Genomic DNA, 19432 nt, shown 5'->3' on the forward strand with positions numbered 1-19432 from the left:
TTGGGCTCACACGAAATGCGTTTTCCTAGACTGCACTCAGGCATGCACAAGCAGGGGGCAGGAGGAAGGCCGCAAACGCTGCCTTAGAGAAATTGCCTGGAGAAAAACACAGGAAATTGGTATAGCGTTGTAAAATGACCTCTAATATCAGCAGCTAGGCTCACTATATTCAGTGAGACTTGCATCTTTTCTTCATCAATTCAGATCATTCCCTGTAAAGCACACATGGTCACCCCATGCCTAAATAAAGCTTCTAAGGGAAGTGGACACAGGTGCATTATTCTTCTAAGGTTTCATGATCCACAGACAATGGAATCTGGTGTAAATTTTGGAAATATTGGAATATTGGAATATTTTGCAAATTTTGGTGCAAATTTTGGAAATTTTCTTAAACTGTTGTTAAGCAATCACTGTTCTATGCATCCAAGCAGACCTAAACTCATGTTCACAGAGGTAAGTTAGAGACTCGAGAAACTGGGTGCAACAAAAACCATCTAAAGGCCTCTAGATAATTTCCTTTTGCCGTTTCCATGGCATAAACTCAAAGGAAAAGCAGTGAAGCTTCGAGCTGCAGGAAAATACACATTTTTAAGCACACCATATATAAAGTGTACAGTCTTTATGCCAGAAAGCCTGAGTCACCATTAACATCTGTTGCTTTCAAGTTTAGTTTACATTATCAGAAATTGTTTTGCACAGAATATTCTTAGTAACTATAAACAGCAGGTAGAACAGCCAGTGATCAACATGGAGAAGAAAAAAATATATATATCAAACATAGAACCAATAATCAAACAGAACCAATTGCACTACGTAAAAACATAGTTAGCAGATCTTTTGAACCAAGGCAGTAAGCTTTATAAATAGCAACAAAACCATACCTACATTTCCAGGCACAAAAATGTAAAGTGCAAAGGCATGCTACTGTCAGCGGAGCACACTTTGAACACCTAAACACATACATTTATTTCTAATTTGACATTCCTTTAAAGCACTAACCGGCATGAAAGAGATGCTATGAAATACCACGCGGAACCTAAACAGGATTAATCCTAGAAGACAGGGGAGGCTGCTCTGATGTATCCAAAGTGACCTCAGACAATTTGATGCTAAAGTGAAAGGAAGTCTTAGAGAAAACCCATCTCTGAAAAAAGCGGAATAGTTTCCCACATTTTAAATCAGCACTATCTAAACTTCCCACTATCTTTTCCATGCAGGAAGAGCACAGTCTGCCCTGAAATTGCCTAGTACCAGCAAATCTCTGCAATGAGGAAGCAAGAATGATATTTGTATTTCTGCATTTCAGTTCACCAGGGCTTGGGCTATCCCAGGTCATCCATCTCTTCCCATCTGCAAGCACGTTACCCTTAGTCACATACTGCTTAACTCAACCTCTCCTTCTGCTCCTTGCTCATAGCTCTCTCAACAACCCACCAGCTCATAAAGCACAGGTTAAAATAACCTCCTGTGATTGCAGCACATATTTGCACCCAGTGAAAACAATCATTGGTAACTATCACTTTATCACAAAACTTGAACCAACCTAAACAAGTTTAGATACAGGCAAAAGATGATGCATAAAATGGGAATGAACATCCTGATGTTTACCACACTTTGCTTTATATGATACTTTTGAAAAGTATTTTAAAGTAATGTTTTGAGAAGCTACTGACAACTCTGTCAGTAATGAAACAAAAATAACCAGAGTCAGAGAATCCAACTTCGTGGTATGAGCGGAGAAAACTTTCTTATAATGTGTGTGACCGTTTTCCTTCAAAGCTTTATACAAAGTTTAATAACAAGTAAGCCAAACACCGCTACTTGAATGCGTTAAAGGAACCTCTAAAATTGACATTGAGACTTTTACGGAGAAAACAATAAAAGACTTTCAAAGTCAATCTAAACACTGCAGATTCATTTTTAGTAACAAAACCAATCCTTCTACAGTACTGTATACTTCTCAGCTCTTCCTCATCAGCATCCTCTCTCATCAAAAAACTAAATTTAAAGATAGCTTCCTGTTTCATGTAAATAGACGTCTTATTAATAACAAATACCACCTAAAATATTTTTTTTCAAATTAGGTTTTAACTATGAAAACTGAACAAAGAGACTGCTCTGCTCAGCATACAAACAAATTACACAGTCTAAAAAAATTCTTAAAAATAACATTTATCAGATTATGTTCTGCAAGCCAAGATAGTGAGGTGAAATCATGAATTTATGCCACAAAGATCACTTTGATATTTTAAATTGAAATTAAAATCAAAAGTTCCTGTGTGCTTAAAGTAAGAAGTTTCAAAAATTTACTCATATTTGTGTAAGGCACTGAAAAGTTGTGTAGTTTAATATCCTGCATGAAAGCTTTCTGATATTCTAAAAGCTGGTCTGAGCATCAGTTCAAGATACAAAAAAAGATTCCAAATCATTTCATTCTCTCCAATGCAGAATTACTCATCCTCTCAGGCATCCTCTGAGGAAAATGTTGCAAATTTACTGTATAATTAGTATGAAAAATTGTCAAAGAAAAAACAAAAACAAGGTGCACAAGGATTTTATCAGTATCAAACTGTTTAGTTTAAGGAGAGGTAGCCATAAAGCCATGCGACTTGCGACTTGCCAACATCCTGGTATTATACCAAGAATAATTCTGCCAAAGTAATATGTTTTCTGCCAATGGTCCATGACCGAAGCTCAGACCTTGCTGCACACTAGCACGGTGCTCTCTTCCACCTTCCCCTTCGCTTAAGGTACAAAAAATTACTTGACGCTAGAGTAGTTACTCTCAGCTGCAGTGTACCAAGACTTATGATTTCCCCCCCCCCCACCCTGAGAGCTCCAGAGACTTTTACAACTCAGACATTTGCTAACAACCTCCAATCTACTTTTTACTGAAGGAAAATCACTCCCTCATAACATTAATGATTTAGGTCTACCATCTACAGAAATCTAGTTCATTTCCTTGAATGTTTCTTTTTTCTCTACGATCTCAATGGTTGGTGTGTAATTCTATGCTAGCTAGCAATAAAGCCTGTCATAACACGTTATTATTGCAGGAGATACTGGACCCTTCAGTACCAGAAATAACTTCATTATCTGGGTGGGTAAGTGGCAGAAAAACACCAAGATAAAGGAATTCATGAGTATTTCACATGAGAAGGAAAAAAAAAAAAAAGCTCATTTATTCCACAGTAAGAACTGTTCTAAAGGAATCCTGTTTCTATACATAAGTCTTAAATTCGCAGAAGGAAATGCATATGAAGAACATACCTCAGAAGATAATTTTAGTATACTGACCTTCATAATCTTGTAAGGAGTGGTAAGCAAAAAATATCACAACTTCTATAATGGTCTGCTCTTCTGGTTACACATTCTGGCATAGCCAACAGGGCATAAGAAAGCAAAAAAGTAAATGGAGTACTAGGAAACATTCAGGGATGCTCTCATCTCTCAGAAAACAAGCTCTTAAATCAAGAGGTACAAGTCAATTCAAAATGCAGCGAGAGAAGGGACGAGAATCCTTATGTTTAGAAGCATTTTTTGGTTTGTCCCTTCAGTTTTCTTGAATCTAGAAAGCCTCTGGAATAATCACAACCACTTGCTCCTGCTGAAATATAAATAAATAAAAGCGAAACAAAGAAAACGAGTTAAATACAAACTCTGGATTGTACTTGAAAAATGACAATTCAGTACTACACAAAAACAGGCCCTGGTGAGGGATCAGTGAAGGAAAGCAGTAAAGATAAGACGGAGGCCTAAGCTGTCTGGACTGCATAGCTATCTCTCTTCATTTTCAGATTCACCTGAGTACAAATGTTCAGGTTTTAGCTATTTCAAAATACAGGATGCCACTGCTTGATACAAATAGCTGTGAAACTTCCACATTTCCAATCAACTCTGCCTGAAACTTTGAGAGCAGATAGAGAAGTGAAAACACTTTTGTTTGTATGCATGATTCTCCTCCTCTTCTAAATTATAGAGGAGAAATAGAATCCACTTTAGTAACAACAATCCGACAGAAAAAGAGACGATAAAAAAAGGATGAGGAAGTGATTAGGCTGTCCATAGCACAAAGTTTCCAAATTGCAGCCACATTCGACATTCCCCTAAGGACGGCTGGTCTGCAAATCCATTACAGCTGGAGATGAAACTGGTCTCTCTTGCTTTCCCAATCAAGTTGCTCTACAAGCAAGAATCTCCTGAAATAAAATCTGACAATCTATTAGACTTTCTTTGTGTGATCACTTAGTAAATACATTACATATACTACATCTAACAGAGTGAGAATAAAGAATAACTTTCTTCTAAGTACGTTCTGGAAACGTGCACTTAACCTAGGATGCAAAATAGGATCACTATCTGCAAAGTTGATTCAAAACTTCTAGTTTAACTAATTTCAGTAATAAATTAGTCACAAAATACAGCTTATCTACTAAAATTATGCCCTGTAGTATGAAAGCAACAGAAACTGCCCTAAGTTTCTGACCCAATAACTGCTGCTGAAGCAGCAACTAGAAGAAAGTGAGTAGGTAATAGACAATATATCCCTTTTACAACTTTGTCCCATGAATATTTGGAAATGCCAAAAGCAGATTAAAAACACAACAGTGCCATTAAGAGAGGTACTTAGTATTCATCTGGACTGCTTAACAGAACTCACAGACAGGAGTTAAATGTTAAAGGTACTTTGCAGGAAAAAAAAAAAAATCCCTCGCATGTTCTGCTTCTTTTGCTTCTAGCACACACTCAATTACTGCAGATTCGTTTTGCTCAGTCAAGAATAGCAACAGGCCTCGTGCTTAAAGAAATCAGGCTTGCAAGTTGTTGGGAAAATTCTGACTCTAAACCAAACCATCTTTAATCTTCGCATGCCTATTCAGGAGGTATCTTACAAAAATATTAAGCAGACCTCATGGGTTATTTTCCATAGCAGCATCAACTCCGCAGGTACAGATAAGATTACACGTTCACTCCAGGATTGCACGTACAGAATGCAAACTCCTTTCCTCAACTTAGGAAGTCCAGAGAACTACAGAATTGTTTTATAATCATCAACAGCTTTTTTCATAAAAAAAATCTGACCTTTCAAAAGAATTCACAATAGACTCAAATTTGATATGAAATTCCAAACCAGCGCCAACATGAGTTTTAGATGTTAATTTATGCATTATAACAATAACCTTAAAAAAAAAAGACCCACAAAAGCAAAACACACATTACTTGAAACTAAATTAAGAGCCAAACTACTTACCTACTTAAGAGAGGACATATATTCATTTACTGAGTAACGCTTCTTCTACCACTTGCCTCTGTATTCTGCTGTTAACATCAACATCCTCATCTTTAGCAGTACTTACTCTACTCAGAAAAAACACAGTTCTGAGAAAAAACAATGACTAACAGATGCAAACAGAGGAGAGCTGAGAGATCTCATCTTACTGTGGCTTCATACTGAGGTTTCAACTTATTTTTCATCAAATCTCTTTACATACAACCTGACAGGTGGAACACAGAAGTAGGATTTCTCATGTTCCAAACCAAGACCTCAAGCCATATACTGAAACTTTAATACAGCAAGAGGCATTACCTCTCCTTAAAAAGTAATGCAAGCTCCTTACATGCTCCTGTCAAACAAGTTCCCTGAAATTTTCCACAGAGTAATTCAGCCTGAATATTTAAGCGTGAACACAGCACCGTTTTTGTATCCTAATCCCCAGTACAGAAGCTGCTGAGAAGCTTCAATAGCTCCTAGATACAAGCAGGAAATTCAAGAGAGCACCAATGGGCACATCCTTGCCTCAGCTGGAAAATTATAAAGCAAATTCAAGTAATTCTGCAGAGAAAAGGACTACTATAAGGCTGAGTAGAGAATGTACTTCAAGGTAATTGGACATTATTATAAATTAAACCTCCAGCATAATGTCAGAGACCACTAACACAGAAAAGAAAATTATACCTTCTTTTGATACATCCTTTGTACAAATATTTGGTGTACATAATATCTGGTGTATTGTGTATTCAAAATAAAACTTATTAATCAAAAAACCTTAAATATCCACTCTGTCAAAGTTAATTGCAATCAAAACCTGAAATTCAGAGGTAAACATAACTATAAAGAGAGTTTCCCAGGAACCAGAATTTTTCTGCCCATCTGCCAGAAAAGGCTAATCTTCAAAGCAAAAATATATGCTTAGAAACCAGCAAAAATCAATTAGTTATGAAGCAATTTTAAGTTTAAAAACATAAAAAACCCTCATCTAACAACAGTGGAAGTACCAACTGGCTTGGTGCTAGGATACGTGTAGAGTTCCATGTATCTGGATTTTGCCATACTTTGTCTGGTGTAAACCTGTTGAATTCCAGCTCTTAGGTCATCCCATATCTGGTCCAGACCAATCTGTTTAAGTCCATGTGGGTTCTGACTTCTATTCGATGACATTTTGTATTTCCTGTAAAGTCTTCCAGTGCAGCAGTCTGAGATCTGGTTATTCCTCCATCAGATTCACAAGTAAAGTAACATTCTAAACCCAGTTGCGGTAACTCAAGAGATGATCTCTACATACAAAAAGCAATGCTTTCCAGGAAAGTAACCTGCAAAAGGAAAAGAAAATACATATGCATTATATGCACAGATAGTCCAATTGGCTTCATTAATATAGATGAGAAAATATAAAACCAATGACTTCATCAAAACAGTTTTTATTCACAATGGTGAGAAATCCATGATGAGACCTGAAATACCACAGCCAGAGAAGATAATTTTATGAATCGCCACCCTACAACCACTTGTGCCTGAATCTGTCCAAAGCAGTTCAAGGATAAAACTGTAGGTACTCTGGTTAGCACAACTGAAAACAAAAACCTAAGGCTGCCAAGAAAGTGTAATAGAATTACTCACAGCAAGAAACCTTCCAAGCAGCAGACATTATCCTCCTACAAAGGGTTTCTTCCCTATACAGCATTAAAACTCCAATAATTCACTTCAGAGTTCTGTAAAACCTCACTGCTGAGCAAACTTCCTGAAGAACGTCACCTAAGATTAATCAGAAGCTACTAAACCCATTATTTTTCTTCCGTTATCACTGAGCTCCTCCAGACTCAAGATTCCACTAGGGTAAAAGCCCAAGGTATTTTGGGGAGGCATGTTTTCATCTCTGATAAATGCATGTTTACATTAATTTTAGGGGTAATTAAACAAACATCCCCTTCTTGCATGTCACCTTATGAGTGAGAGAACATGCAGCCAATAATGAGGGGGAAGAAAAATAGAGCGCACAAAACAGATGTACAATCTTACAATGAACCTGTCCTATAATGGAATATATAGGACAAAGATTACAGGGGCCACCTAAAATTTCAAGAATAGTATACATGCTGTATATGTCAGATGAATCATATCATTTATTTGTGATCTTTGGGCAACGGAAAATACATTCCTTCAGCACCTACAGTATTTAATACGTGCTTTGCCACAGCCACGAGTGGATTGTTACACGTCCCACTCCAGATTTTACTCTGTGTCCAAGACTTAGTATCTTATGGGGAAAAAAAAATGTAGGACTTACCTTCTCTTCGGACCTTAAAAACAGCTAATATTGAGAGAATTACTACTGCAAGGTTATTGCAATTATTGCAGTAACATTCCCCACAGTCCTTTACTACCCACCACTCTTTCTTAGTTTTTAAATGGTTATTTAAATCTCAAGCTTTGAGTAAAAAACACCAAGAAATATTTTCATTAGGCTGATCTAAACAAAAAGTACTGTCTCATTTCAATCATGGATACAACTGCTTCTGTATCTTTTTTTTTTTAAGGAAAAAAAGGGGCAACAACTTATTGGAAAAATATGTAGAAAAACAAAATAATTTAATGAATATATCGTATCAAACATACACCTTAAAACATACATCTTAAAATATAATACACTTGTAAGATAAAGATAAAGTTTGCCATTCTGCACTTCTATAATTAGAGCAAACTGACTTATATAAAGAACATGCAGGCATGATTACCACCACAATGAAATGAAATGCAGATCATTTCTTGGTTGTCTTTCACTTCTTCAATTTCTGGAAGTAGAACTTGCTACAGTACCAACAGTGATGGGAGTCTCACGACTGAGAAGAAGAGAAGAGCAAAGACCTGCTAGCGGCCATTCGCCCTTATTGCCAGCAAAGGATTGTGCAGGTAACACCCTGGGTATGGACTATGATCCTGGATCAGCACTGCAATACAAAGCAAGAAAAACTCTTTCTGGGTCTAAAAATTAAGCTCTCTGATTCCTTAAATTTATTACTTGAACTCTCCATATGAGAAGGAGAGAACCTGGTTAAGAAACGACAAGTCTAGCATTATAATAATGTCTCTAAAAAGTAACTGATTATTACCGTTTTCCTAATCTGTGAAAAGCAAGTAGCCTTGAATTAGGGTCTGTTTTAGAAAATATTTTGGGGTAGCAAAAACAAAATACCTTCTGCCACATAAAAGTTCCCAACAAAAATACAACCCTGTAACTAGATGGAAGAAAAATAAATAAATAAGGCAAGTGCGCTGGAACTGGCACTAAGCTTATAATAATTTACAACAGAGACAACGCCAAAGCTAATGTGCCTTTCCAGGCAGAAAGCAATGGCCACTGTTCTTACTTAAATGTCTCTCTAGGTGCCACTAAGAGCCAACCTCTCTTCCACACAAGCCCACATCACCAGCTGCCTAACCAAGGCGAAGCTTTCCCGTCTGCAATAACAACAATATTTAACTTCCTTCCCTAATTAAGACTCTCCTAATTGCGTAGATGCCCTGGTGCCTCTGCAAATATCACCACTACCACTGTCTTTTGAAATCAGAGCATTGCTTGTTCACATCAGACCTTACTTCCCCTACCATCCTGTGTTCTCAGGTCAGGATAAGATCATCACAAAAAAAAGCCACCAGAAGAACATTATTTTGATTTGTTTCACATATATGTGTGAAACTTATTTTTTCAAGCCCTCCACTCTTAAAAATATCTTCTTTTTACAAGTGATAATGTGCACTACAATATTTGGATTTGACTACATGACCCGACTCTCCGTTGGCTGATTTCCAATTTGAATTTTGCAGCTAAATGAATCAACACAGAATCATAACAGCATCATATTACTCACTTCCTAGACTAAAGAGATTGACTTTTTCCAGTTAGTTATTAGTTAATACAAGGGGGAAAAAAAAAGCAACAGATGAATAAGTGTATGAAAAATAAGTGATTTATAGCTTACTAATGCGCAGCACATAGAAAGAGAATTTAGTATATTAACTTTATAGGAGTAAAAAGTGACTAGTACCACTATACAAGATTAATTTCCAAAGCTCATTCGAGTGATCTTTTGTAGTGAGCTCCTAAACTAAGAAATGATGTTCAGACTGCAGAAAGGGAGAGAGAAATGAGACTCACTGCTGAGCATTTTTATTATATACAAACACGCACTGATAATACGAAGCTCTATTCCATAAGCCAAGTTTAAGTGTAATTTTCAAAATGATTTTATGATTTAAGCTCAGAAAGCTTCCTCTCCTAGACACACAACTCTGGAAGGCCAAATTTGGTTCACTGTAGTTACTCCACATCCCTTCACTTGAGGACCTGATTGCTAGGCTTCTAAAAAAGAAAGAAAGATCGAAAATCTGCAGCAATATTTCTGTGAATTCTCTGATAAGCTACACAGAGGTTTAAGCCCTTAGAGCTGACTGACAAGATGACATTGTACGGACTACCTGAAATTATACAATCCAATTTTGCTGATGTGCAAAACTTTTTAGAGAGAAGATAAAAAAAAATCCATTGGCGTGATCCTCATGGCTTCTGACCTTTATAAATACCGACATACAGGAGAAAAAAACACAGCACTATGTGCCACTGCCAAGAGCAGGATGCCCGTCCTAGAAGCGTAAGCTGCTACAGGTGAATTAAAAGCTCAACATTAAGTCGTAATCTTCACATTAGCAAATTATTCACCTTGTAAGCATCGCTAGCAGGAGTAGGTACAAGGGAATCTTGACCTGATGGTCACCGGGCTTCCTCCCGCAAAGCTTCATCAGCAAGACTGTCGGCCAGAGCAACGTCTGCTAAAACCCACTGCGTTTACAACACCTGAATCCATCCTGAAGGGGTTACTACCTTATTTTGATGTCTTACTACCCTTCCGCCTCACAGCTCCAAGACCTATGCACCCACTCCCACAATCATTTGTTTTCCAAACTATCAATCTGAAGATAGTTCACTTAATCTCCAAACTAGCTATTTATACTGCTAGTTATTACCTTCCTGACCCCCATAAGAAACTTGTAGCTCTTGGATAAGTTTCCCACTGACCCAAGAATCTAAACAGCATTTTTTTTTTTAAGAGAAACTGCAGAGATTTATAGGACCGTGACTTAGTCATTTCCAAATATTTCATTCATTTTCTAATTTCAAACACATGGAAAATATTCTTGCCACTCACAGCACCATGAGGTTTAAGGTGACCAGATTTCATCATGAAAAATAAATACATTGCGCAGAAGAAACAAGCTTCACTAATAATATATGATACCACAAAATCTATTAAAAAAAAAAAAAAAAAACTCAAGGACTACGCTATGAGGTTTCCAAAATTTACACATATATATTAAAAGTCAGAAATTAACCTTCAAATCCATTTACAACTTACAAAATGGCAATCCTTGAGAAGGTTCCGAATAATTTTACTCCCCCAAAGGCCTCTGCTATTTCTCTCCACTAAGTCAAGACAATCATTAAGCTTATTTACCTAACATATGCAGTATGAAACAAACCAGCTCCCTTCTAAACAAGTATTCCAAAAGCATTTTCACATAAGAAAAATTAGAAACACATTTAAACACTACCTTTGCACTAACACAATTCATTTGTTTGTTTTTATACTTATTTTAAAATCAATTGATTGAAATGACCCTAAAGTATTACCACATTACAATATCTGACAAGTTTTTGTCTGGCAATAAGTCTCCAAAGGCACATCTCTTAGCACCAAGCCTAATGCTAAAAACATACAAGCAAACAAGCCGCTCTCATGAAGAAGTCCATTTACTTTCCATATAGCCTTTCTTGCCAAAAAGGGCAGCTCCACAGATATTGCTACCGAAGCCTCTTCCTAAAGTATGTAAGCAACACATACCTTTTCAAAGCACATGCAAATGCAAAGCAAACTGTTGAGAACAATCTACCTTCACTGCCCATTAGCCTGTAGAACAGCAAGATATAATCTACATATTTAATCAGACACAAGCAGGGTGGGAAGAGGCAGGAGAAGTTGCTTTATTTTGTTCCTACAATCATTTGCACTCAGAATTTAGAATTCTGAGGATAATTTTCACATGTACTTGTCTGTAAATCTATGGGTTACCTTCATGATGTAAAAAATGATAATGGAGCACACAACATTTTACACCACAGATGTTCCACAGATGTCCAGAAATGTTTCAGGTCACTAAATATAGAAAGTATAAATTAGGCAGATGGATACCAAATGACCCCAGTTCTACTATCCTAGTACTATCAATCTTTCTATCAAGTACAGAATTATATCCTCAGCATTTTACATCTTACATTTGCATCATTAAACCAAATCTAGAACCTCTGTCTACAGCAGACATTTCCACTGTGAGCCAACAAAATGAAGCCACAACTACTGTGAAAAACAGCTATTCCAAAATTCCTATCAAGACTAAAAGAGAAATATTGGAATATATTTCTTCCCTCCTTTCCACTATAGCAAAGATGTTCAAGAGAGGTTACACAAATCATAGTGCTTGGTTCCCCTGTATTATTAGGAAATACTGAGTTAGATGTAGCATGAAAAGTTTCAGCTTATCTTGTCTTCTAAAGAGTTAAATTCAGTGCAAATCATTATGAAAAAAATAGGCATATATACCCTTCCTTCCCAAAATTGCCTTTGAATAGGAAAAACTTGTTGCATGTCAGGTTCTTTTAGAAAGAAACTCAGAAGTGAGTCAGGTCACAATTTCCCAAGAGTTTAATATCAAGTTGTGTAAATTTGGTACGAAGGTTGCACAGTTGCTAATTTCCTCCCCTGACAGGGCTCCCACTCAGGATTTCAGGACTCTGGTGTTTTTCCTCTTCCTTCTTTCCTTTCTACAGGTTACAGCTCTGATCAATAATGTGTAAAGCTGTATAAGGAATACATACCTCTTCACACACCAGCAACACAATTGCCAGCTGGAAAAAAAGTGAAAAACAAATTTCTGGATTTGTTCTTGACAACCAGAAACACCATACAGTCACCTTATTTCCAAATTTAAACACAATACACAAACATAATATGGAACTGCAATTTTTAGGCTTCTGTTAACTTATATATCATCATGACCAAACTAACATGGCTTTAATTCGCATTTCCAATCACAAAGACTTCCAGGACATAAGTGAGTGCACCTCAGAAGAGCATCCAGTAAGTCTGAACATGCCTCCACTGCACATTTCTCTTTGCTTGTTCTTCTAATAATTTTTAATGTTCTTTCATTATTTCTTAGTTCAGCTTTACCCTTACTTTTCTTGAGCAACAAAATGTCCCACAGCATGACAGAGATGTCATTGCAGCAATGCAATACCTAGTTCAACAAAACAGAAGCATGTAGGCACTGCCTAGTAATTGAAGAGGTAGGCTGTGTGAGAGGTAGTAAGGTTTACTAATGTCTCTATATAAGCACGCAGTCCTTTCTGCACACACAGATAAAGTAAAATCTGTCAGAATAAATAATCTTGCTTAACGAAAAAAAAAAAAAAAAAAAAAAAAAAGGGGAATGAAGCAACATCCGATGCAGAGAAAAATCAAGACAAGGAGTGAAAAGGCTAAAGGGAAAGCAGAAAAGTTTAGGCAGTCTCAAAGGAGGATATGGATCAAGATGCATTTCTTGAATCAGGCAAGGAGGTGCAGAAAAGAAAGGCAAGGGTAGACAGATCAAGAAAACACACTGCTAGATATCCAACTTGCGAAGCCAAAGACAGAAAAACCCACCTTGTGTTCCTATAAAACAAAAACAAAAGGCAGTGGGGAGTTGCATCAAATGCAACCTTACAAGAACGAACACAGACAACCCTCGGAACTCAGGAATGTCTTTGGCCAATTCAGAGACCCTGCTGATCTTAGGAGGAAAATTCTTTTGGATATCCAATTTGCTAAGAGCTCTGCATAGCCACTAAAATATTATCTGAAACTCATTTAGTAACTGGAAACACTGTGATCTGAACGATCGCCACCAAGAACATCCTGGTGCAGTTTGCGAGTCCATTTCAGAGATGATATAATGTACAAAGTAACCTCAAAAATCGCAGGAGAAGTTTCTAACACAAAATTCTCTCACTTAGAACTTAGTACCTCAGATCTTGTAACTTCACACTGACCTGTTAGAGATGAGCAGAATTTTTTTTACTTGCAATAATGCTTGCGTACCAAGTTTTCACTTCACTCTTGGACATGACCTGAAAAAATCACTAACATTAACAGTGCCTCCAAATTCTAGCTGGAGTGGCTTCCTGAAGCAACTTACTAATTTTACTTCTTCCATCTTGTTACTTGTGCAAGGGCTCAGCTGATCAAAGCAATGCAGTTTGCCACTTCAGTTTATAAATAAAGATAACAGGTCGCATTGATTTGTCTTGCAAGCAGGCTGGAGTTTCGGAATGTCCAAATATATCACAAGAGCACGGCTTAAATGCTGAAGTGCCTCCTCCTTATCTGTCTTCACACAAATGTTTTATTCAGGAGTGACTGGCATTATAGCTAGCAGAGAGTTAAAATGCTTCATAATAACAGAGAGTCCTGCATTCTGAAAAAGTTTATTCTCAGCAGCATTGAGATTATTCACATTCATTTCCTGCAAAAATCGCTACTCTGGGAAAGCTGACCACTTTTAAACTTATTTTTTAAAAAGTGTGCAAGTTCTGCATTTGACAATATTCTAACTGCATGTCTGCATTAAGCTCACCCATACATCTGCTAGTGATGTAACCTCCTAGTATGGTCTAGTGCTGTAACACTGTTAGCAACAAACAGTATGACTCCAAAATATTCCATCGTGGGCACCTAAATATTGACAAAAACGCACCCACGCATCTCCAGAAGTGGCAGGAAAACAAGGGGAACTTCCTCATGAAAGCTTGGAAAGGTATCCATATGTTATTTTTCTTGCTCAACTCAAGTATCTTAACTGTAACAGACACAAACTCAACCTTCACATGGCACAGAATTGACATCTTGTAAAACATTTGTTCCACATACAATTCAGCAAGTTTATCAGTTCTGTCCTACAACAGTTGCAACAGGCGCATTTGGTACAAAGTGAAATGGGTTAGCTTAACTTTGTAAAGGTTGAAGTCACAAAAATCCAAAACAGACACATTTAAATCTTAACAAAACAGGAACTATTTCCTACAATCCTTACCCTTAATTTCCCTCACCTGAATTCAGTCCTCCAAACTACAGATAAAATTCCCATAGACGACAGTCTTTGCTATTACAGGAGAAAAGGAGCATGTAAAATTACATGTGAAATTAAGTTTAAATTACAGAGCAAAGCAAGATGAACTTAGGTCAGAACAGGAGCCACAATTTTAAATTCTATCAGTGTTAAGACACTGCCTGACGTTAAACACACCAAACACAAAAAGTCAAGTTAGGTCAGCTGCAAAAAAAAAACACAAACAAGAAATTTCTGAGCTCAGCTGTGGCTGAAACTGTATTCCTAACGACCCAATTTCTTTTATCTTCCTGTTTTACATTTAAATGAAATCCTCACATTAACTTTCGTCTACTTTGTACATGAACAAGTCACATTCACCTGGGTCCCAGGAACAAAATCACCAGCAGCCTCCCAGGGAAAGGGGAGAAAAAAAGTCTCTCAAAAACCAGGACAGTATCAGAGCAGAGAGTGCCCACACTAACTGCAAAGTTATTAGCAAACATGATCCTCACCTTCCTATGTGTGAACGAAAAATTTCAGCTACTCATTCACAGTAGCATCAAGTTTTTGGCGTGCAGCAACACTGACTAGAGCAAATCAAATGAAACTAAGGATAATGGATATCTTCTTGAGTACTTCTTGAGTACTTCTAGTAAAAAAACACAAGCCAAGGGTACTAAACTATGGCTGTCATTTCTTCTGCATGAGTATGAAGACATTAGAAAGAAAGTGTATGATTGTTTAGTCTTAGTATTGATTTAAAACATCTCAAACCTGCTAAAGCGATCAGTAATAGTAAACAGACTGACTCCAAAAACAGGGGAAAAAAGGGGGGGGCGGAAATGAGATGAGATTAATTCTTTTCTGAAAGAAGCACTGCATCAAAATTGTGCTGTTTATTCAAGGTAGGACAACCTCCAGAACAAAACACCAAGGGATCTCAAACTCAACACTAATTGCCCTGTGACTCTGTGCCACAGTTCTCTGAAGTGAAAAATTAAATTAATATTTTCTCATCTTTACAATATCCTTCACTCATCTTTTTTTTTTTTTTAATTCTTGGATGAAGAGTGACTTTAGAACTGTTAAATAGAGTGAAATATTAGGTTTCTTAAAAAAAGACATTTTATTTTGACTAATATCATATATATGATAGCAAGTCAATGATGTGAAGAAGTTCGTAATTGTAACATCAGGTGTTTTATGGATAAAAAGAAAACAACCAGAAAATAAACCAAGACACAGACCTTTTCCTAAAATAGTATTTTTCCCCACCGACAGCATTACAAGTATTGATTAGACCATATATAACTATTCCTGCTGGATATAATACAAAGAATGTTTAAAATGTAACCGTCTCAGTAATTATGTTAAAGTAAGCCTACAAGCTACAACACTATGCATCAGCTCCAAAAAAAAATCTTACTACAATAAGATACGGTGTCCTTTAGTCATGTCTATAGGAGGTCCAAAATACATTTTGGGCCAGCCTACAGCCATCGGCAGCCAACTAGTAGTAGTTCTTTCACTAAAAGGCCAACATCTCTTACAATAAAATAGCAAGTTACTTGAAGAAGAATCCAAAAGCAGTTGAGATCAAGACCTCTGTAAGATTTTCCAACGATTCATTTTTCTTGATCTTTGCCATCTCACTTCTTAAAGGAGGACTTCAGTAAGAAGAGGAACTGGTCTCCACAACAAAATTAAGAAACAGTTTAATTTTGCGCTATATATAGGCTATAACTTTTAACTAGGCCTCTAAATGTTGGTTCCAACCACCAGTTGCTTACCTTGAGAATATCTCAAAATTAAGCGGCACATATGAGCCTGTCCCTTTCAAGACAGACCGGGTTAGTACACTACCAACAGAAGCATCACTACAACACAAAACAGCACCACTAATCTAACAAATTACAATTCCAACTGATTTTGCCTTCAGCAAGTTAGAAAATCCTGGCCAAAGAGTGTAGTACAAATAACATAGGTATCCATCTGTAATCCACAGACAACGCCTCACTAGGACAATGTGCTCACATCACATTCCCAGTGTGTATTGTTGATGGTGACAGTGGTACGACTACAGGAGAGAAGCCGCTTCATCCACCAGAAAAAATAAAGAAAGAATTAAGCAAACAGTCTCAGTGCCAAAAAAGAAGACTCCAGGTATATCGGATTCACCTCTCCACTGACATCCAGGATGTGACTCATCATTAAGATGGGCCTCAGTGAAGTATGAAGTTAGTTTTGTGTGGCTACACAAAAGCAGACACCGCTTGAGAAATATAATCCATGAACAGCAGCATTCAGAAATGCTGGCACCTAAACTAATAGACGACACTTAAGCTCAATATCTGATAAAACAACTTTTTCAAACCCAATGTTATTATACTCATAACAACATAGCTAGGATATAAGAAAGACTTTAAGCTAATAATGAGAGCAGGCTAAAAATCAAAAAAGGCACCCTCAAATCAGTTTCCAAAGAAGGGTGTGCACTGAGCAATTGAGCTTAAATTAGTTTAAATGATAAATTAAAGGGATTCAATTTTCTCATGCTGGCAGACTAGGTAACAGCGTGAAGCAATAAGGCAGGTTTAAATCAGTGTAGAAAGGATAAAGTGCAGATTTAATTAAATGGTTTGTTGAAGTAGTGACACACATGTGCCTTAGGTGCCTGAACTAAAAAACTGCTCTCCATGTGACCCTTTGATAGAAAGGGACTCCTCCAGAGGAGTGATTCTGACTAGAAACCTGGTTCAGCAGCTCCAAGTTGTCCTCCAGTTACTTTCTCAGTGAGGAACAAACAGACCCTACTGTGAATAAGCTGTTAACATTGGACTCTTTGGGAGTATAAATTACTACAAAAAGCGAATGTACTCCCCACATTGCCACGGGACAACCATGTACAGTGTTAAAATGGGATCTCAGATACATCATGGTGATATAAAAGGCCGTATTAAGAACTAAAGCAATTAAGAAACATTTAAAACAGGAAGTTGGGCAATCTAATACTGAGAAACAGGAGAAATCACAAAGCAGAGGGAAAGACTATTTCCCAGTAAAATCACCAGCAGAGACACAAGCCAAGCACCAGTGCAACACAGACACCCAGCCATGAATCCTCAACACTGCAGCAGGTCACTGATGGTGTTTCCTAAGGAAAATACATGCATCATGCTCCTAGTGAGGCCGCTTCCCTGAAAAGAAACCACCCCAAACAGCCTTGTTCTTGTCTGAAAAGGATTCACAGAACAGTTCTATAAACAGTATGTGGCACTAATGTAAGTTTACAGTTTCTTCTTCCCATTCCCCTCAATCCCACCAGGAGGTTTTCCCAGAGAGTTGAGTTTTCCAGACTAGCATTACGGTATCCGTGTGTATTGCTGGAGAAAGTGAGCAGAGCACACCAGTCCATAGGGGCAAATATACTGGGGGAAAGGTCTGAGGACGAAGTCAGTAATACAGAAAATAAGGTAAAACAGGCTAAATTCTGCTGCGCCCTCCTGGTGCCACCTAGCAAACATTGGGTTCCTTTCTCCTCAAAGCCCCAGCTGTAGGACTTAAACACAAAGTTGGGGGGAGGAAGGCACCAGAGCCCACCAAGGATCCTGTCACAAGATGGCAAGGATGGCTTTCATAGCAGGGAAATAAGACCAGGACAGTCAAGGCAAGGCTAAGAGCCCTGTGGAGGAAGGAAAAGGGGAGAAGGAGGTAACCAGGCCCTGCAATGATGAAGGGTTGTGACTTGGAGAGGGAAAACAAGGACGAGATGGGGGGGATCCCAGCAGAGACAGGCAAAATTTGTTAGTCACTCGTCCTCCGCTTGCCCCTCTTAGACCTGCCGGGCTAATCATTTCTTGCCCACACGGAGACAATAAACACATAAACAAACATGGGAATAAAGCCCGCAGGAGAGCAAGGAAGCACACAAGGCGGCAGCGGGCCGGGCCGGGTGCCGAGGGCAGCCGAGGAGACGCGGCGCTAGGAGCGACGCGTTGCGGAGCCGCTCGCAGGCCGCGGCGGCGCCGGGATGGCGACATCGTGCCGGGCTCCGCCGCCTCCGCCGGAGAAGAAAGGCCAGCGGCCCGGGCCACTGCCGCCGCGGCAAGACCCGGCGCCGGGCCCCGCCGCGGCCTCCCCCCTGCCCTACCCCGCGCTGCCCCGCGCGGCGCGGCCCGGCACGGCCTGGCTGCGCCACAGCGCCGCGGCCTCCTCGCACTCACCAGCATCGCGCGTCCCGCAGAGTCAGGCCGCGTCCGCCCGCCCCTTCCGCCTCCGCCGGGCCCGGATCCGCCGCTGCCGCCGCCACCTCCCCCGGCGCGGCCCCGAGCGCCGCCCCTCGGCCTGGCGCCCCGGCCCTGCCGCGCCGAGGCGGCCGCGGCTCAAGAGGCGCCGCCGGGGAGGGCGGAGGTGCGGGCGCCCGCGCCTGCCGGGAGCGCTTGGGCCCGAAGCGGCCGCGAGGGGCCTGGCTGCCGCCCCGTAGCCCCCGGGCGCGGGCCGGGTGGGCTCCCCATGGAGTCGTTTGCGCTCAGGGACGCGGCCTGCGCAGGCGAAGAGGCTGCACGGAGGGAAGCTAGGCCGCAGCCACCGTGCTGCTGTCCCGACAGCTAAATGTGTTTACAAATCCGTCTGCTATTGCGAATCTCTTTTAAAATAAAATAAAAAGCATTGTTGCAAAGGCAAAATCGGGGCAGGAGTTGAAGGAAAGGAAGTTTTGTCATGCGGTCATGAGGGATTACGTGAAGCTACCCAAAACCCATCAAGTTACCTGAAGTCATGTATATGCAAATTTGTATTAAAATACCCAGTGCAGCGAATTTAAAGATAGATGGCCTGGCACGTTTGTGTTGTGTCTGTGTTGGCAGCGGGGCAGTTAGCACCTCTGTGTACCAGTGCGAAATAGTGCAAAATCACACCAAGGTTAATGTGAACTCTGGGAATGCAGCATTTCAG

The 19432-nt window shown here is 39.2% G+C and overlaps 1 protein-coding gene across 1 annotated transcript in view; it reads right to left on the reverse strand.

Moving 5' to 3' along the window:
* LOC104567377 (cullin-1) overlaps positions 1-18811 on the reverse strand; it is a 44123-nt gene extending 25312 nt beyond the window's left edge. Inside the window, exons 1-2 of the mRNA XM_088520854.1 lie at positions 18703-18811; positions 6300-6591 (exon numbers count right to left, since the gene is read on the reverse strand). Coding sequence (XP_088376980.1) covers positions 6300-6439 — 140 coding nt within the window. The 5' untranslated portion in view covers positions 6440-6591; positions 18703-18811. The remainder of the gene's footprint in view (positions 1-6299; positions 6592-18702) is intronic.
* Between the last annotated feature and the right edge of the window lie 621 nt (positions 18812-19432).

This window comes from Tinamus guttatus, unplaced genomic scaffold (genome assembly GCF_059628265.1).
Source record: "Tinamus guttatus ecotype Peru unplaced genomic scaffold, ASM5962826v1 Tinamus_guttatus_pri_ptg000104l, whole genome shotgun sequence".
NCBI classification, from domain to species: domain Eukaryota; kingdom Metazoa; phylum Chordata; class Aves; order Tinamiformes; family Tinamidae; genus Tinamus; species Tinamus guttatus.